Raw genomic sequence first — 2,500 nt, 5'->3', positions numbered from 1 at the left:
AGCAACTGCCTCAGGTCATAGTGTGTCCTCAGGGGCCCCAGTGCTTATAGGAGGGTCTGACCCCTCAGGGGCCCCAGTGCTTATAGGAGGGTCTGACCCCTCAGGGGCCCCAGTGATTATAGGAGGGTCTCACCCCTCAGGGGCCCCAGTGCTTATAGGAGGGTCTGACCATGTGGGAAATGCTCTATCCTCAGGGGCCCCAGTGATTATAGGAGGGTCTCACCCCTCAGGGGCCCCAGTGCTTATAGGAGGGTCTGACCATGTGGGAAATGCTCTGTCCTCAGGGGCCCCAGTGCTTATAGGAGGGTCTGACCATGTGGGAAATGCTCTATCCTCAGGGGCCCCAGTGATTATAGGAGGGTCTCACCCCTCAGGGGCCCCAGTGATTATAGGAGGGCCTGACCATGTGGGAAATGCTCTGTCCTCAGGGGCCCCAGTGATTATAGGAGGGTCTCACCCCTCAGGGGCCCCAGTGATTATAGGAGGGTCTCACCCCTCAGGGGCCCCAGTGCTTATAGGAGGGTCTGACAATGTGGGAAATGCTCTGTCCTCAGGGGCCCCAGTGATTATAGGAGGGTCTCACCCATCAGGGGCCCCAGTGATTATAGGAGGGTCTCACCCCTCAGGGGCCCCAGTGCTTATAGGAGGGTCTGACCATGTGGGAAATGCTCTGTCCTCAGGGGCCCCTGTGTTCTGGCCCTCGGGTAACGCTCTTTTCTGTCTGTTACAGCCATCCCGCTGAGCGATAGTGTTGGTGAATGTCTAAAGCTCCGTCTGTCTGTCTGCTGCCGAGCCACAAGTAAGTGGCCCCGGGGCCCCAGGATGAAGGGAGGGGAGAGATATTTTGCGGGGACAATAACATCTTTGTGTTTCTCCTGCAGCCAAACCAGTCACTGCGGTCCCCAAATCCCAACCGCGAGGAGGAGAGCTGGCTGAGGGAGGTGAGGACTGTCCGAGCCCCGCACGTGGCGTTCTGGGATATAGGGCCCCCCCCACGTGGCGTTCTGGGATATAGGGCCCCCCCCACTTGGCGTTCTGGGATATAGGGCCCCCCGTGGCGTTCTGGGATATAGGGGCCCCCGCACGTGGCGTTCTGGGATATAGGCCCCCCCGCACGTGGCGTTTCTGGGATATAGGCCCCCCCCGTGGCGTTCTGGGATATAGGCCCCCCCCCCGTGTCGTTCTGGGATATAGGGGCCCCCGCACGTGGCGTTCTGGGATATAGGCCCCCCCCGTGGCGTTCTGGGATATAGGGGCCCCTGCACGTGGCGTTCTGGGATATAGGCCCCCCCGTGTCGTTCTGGGATATAGGGGCCCCCGCACGTGGCGTTCTGGGATATAGGCCCCCCCGTGTCGTTCTGGGATATAGGGGCCCCCCGCACGTGGCGTTCTGGGATATAGCCCCCCCCCCCCCCCCCCCCCCCCCCGTGTCGTTCTGGGATATAGGGGCCCCCGCACGTGGCGTTCTGGGATATAGGGGCCCCCGCACGTGGCGTTCTGGGATATAGGGGCCCCCGCACATGGCGTTCTGGGATATAGGCCCCCCCCGCACGTGGCGTTCTGGGATATAGGGCCCCCCCCCCCCCCCCCCCGGGGCGTTCTGGGATATAGGCCCCCCCCCCCCCCCCCCGGGGCGTTCTGGGATATAGGGCCCCCAGCCCCCCCCACCCGTGGCGTTCTGGGATATAGGGGCCCCCCGCACGTGGCGTTCTGGGATATAGGCCCCCCCGTGTCGTTCTGGGATATAGGGGCCCCCGCACGTGGCGTTCTGGGATATAGGCCCCCCCCCCCCCCCCCGGGGCGTTCTGGGATATAGGCCCCCCCCCCCCCCGGGGCGTTCTGGGATATAGGCCCCCCCCCGGGGCGTTCTGGGATATAGGGCCCCCAGCCCCCCCCACCCGTGGCGTTCTGGGATATAGGGGCCCCCCGCACGTGGCGTTCTGGGATATAGGGGCCCCCGCACGTGGCGTTCTGGGATATAGGCCCCCCCCCCCGTGTCGTTCTGGGATATAGGGGCCCCCGCACGTGGCGTTCTGGGATATAGGGGCCCCCGCACGTGGCGTTCTGGGATATAGGGGCCCCCGCACGTGGCGTTCTGGGATATAGGGGCCCCCGCACGTGGCGTTCTGGGATATAGGGGCCCCCGCACGTGGCGTTCTGGGATATAAAGCCCTCACAACCTCCTGTTCTCTATCATTGCAGATCCCAGGAGGCGGAGTGGTAGCTCCTCGCCCCCCGCCCTCTAGGTTCTCCGGACTCCACCTTCTTCTCCTGTGCCTTGTTCTCCTCTGCTTCTGATGCTGCGGGCCGGGCCCTTCTGCAGTGTCCTCTCCTCCAGGACAGCGGGGCCCCGGGACCTTCCTGGAGGGAATTGGTGGTTTCTGAAATTGTGCACTTTATCTTGGACCTAGCAGACCGCGCCTCCAGCAATCTGCAGTGAGTGACCCCGGAGCCCGAGCCCTGCAAGGTAGGTGACCTGAAGAGCTTACAGTCTAGTGTG

The 2,500-nt window shown here is 63.8% G+C and overlaps 1 protein-coding gene across 2 annotated transcripts in view; it reads left to right on the top strand.

The window, feature by feature from the left end:
* The window catches only part of LOC130339677 (ephrin-A5b-like), a gene marked incomplete at its 3' end in the record, with an annotated part of 80,159 nt that extends 77,659 nt beyond the window's left edge, over positions 1-2,500 (top strand). For both annotated transcript variants that reach the window (XM_056554065.1, XM_056554064.1), the window contains 3 exon segments: positions 731-799; positions 882-941; positions 2,203-2,500. In XM_056554065.1, the coding sequence (XP_056410040.1) occupies positions 731-799; positions 882-941; positions 2,203-2,246 (173 nt within the window).

Source organism: Hyla sarda, unplaced genomic scaffold (genome assembly GCF_029499605.1).
Source record: "Hyla sarda isolate aHylSar1 unplaced genomic scaffold, aHylSar1.hap1 scaffold_55, whole genome shotgun sequence".
Classification (NCBI taxonomy): domain Eukaryota; kingdom Metazoa; phylum Chordata; class Amphibia; order Anura; family Hylidae; genus Hyla; species Hyla sarda.
The sequence above is the reverse complement of the archived record's forward strand: the minus strand, read 5'-3'. Positions and strand labels throughout refer to the sequence as shown.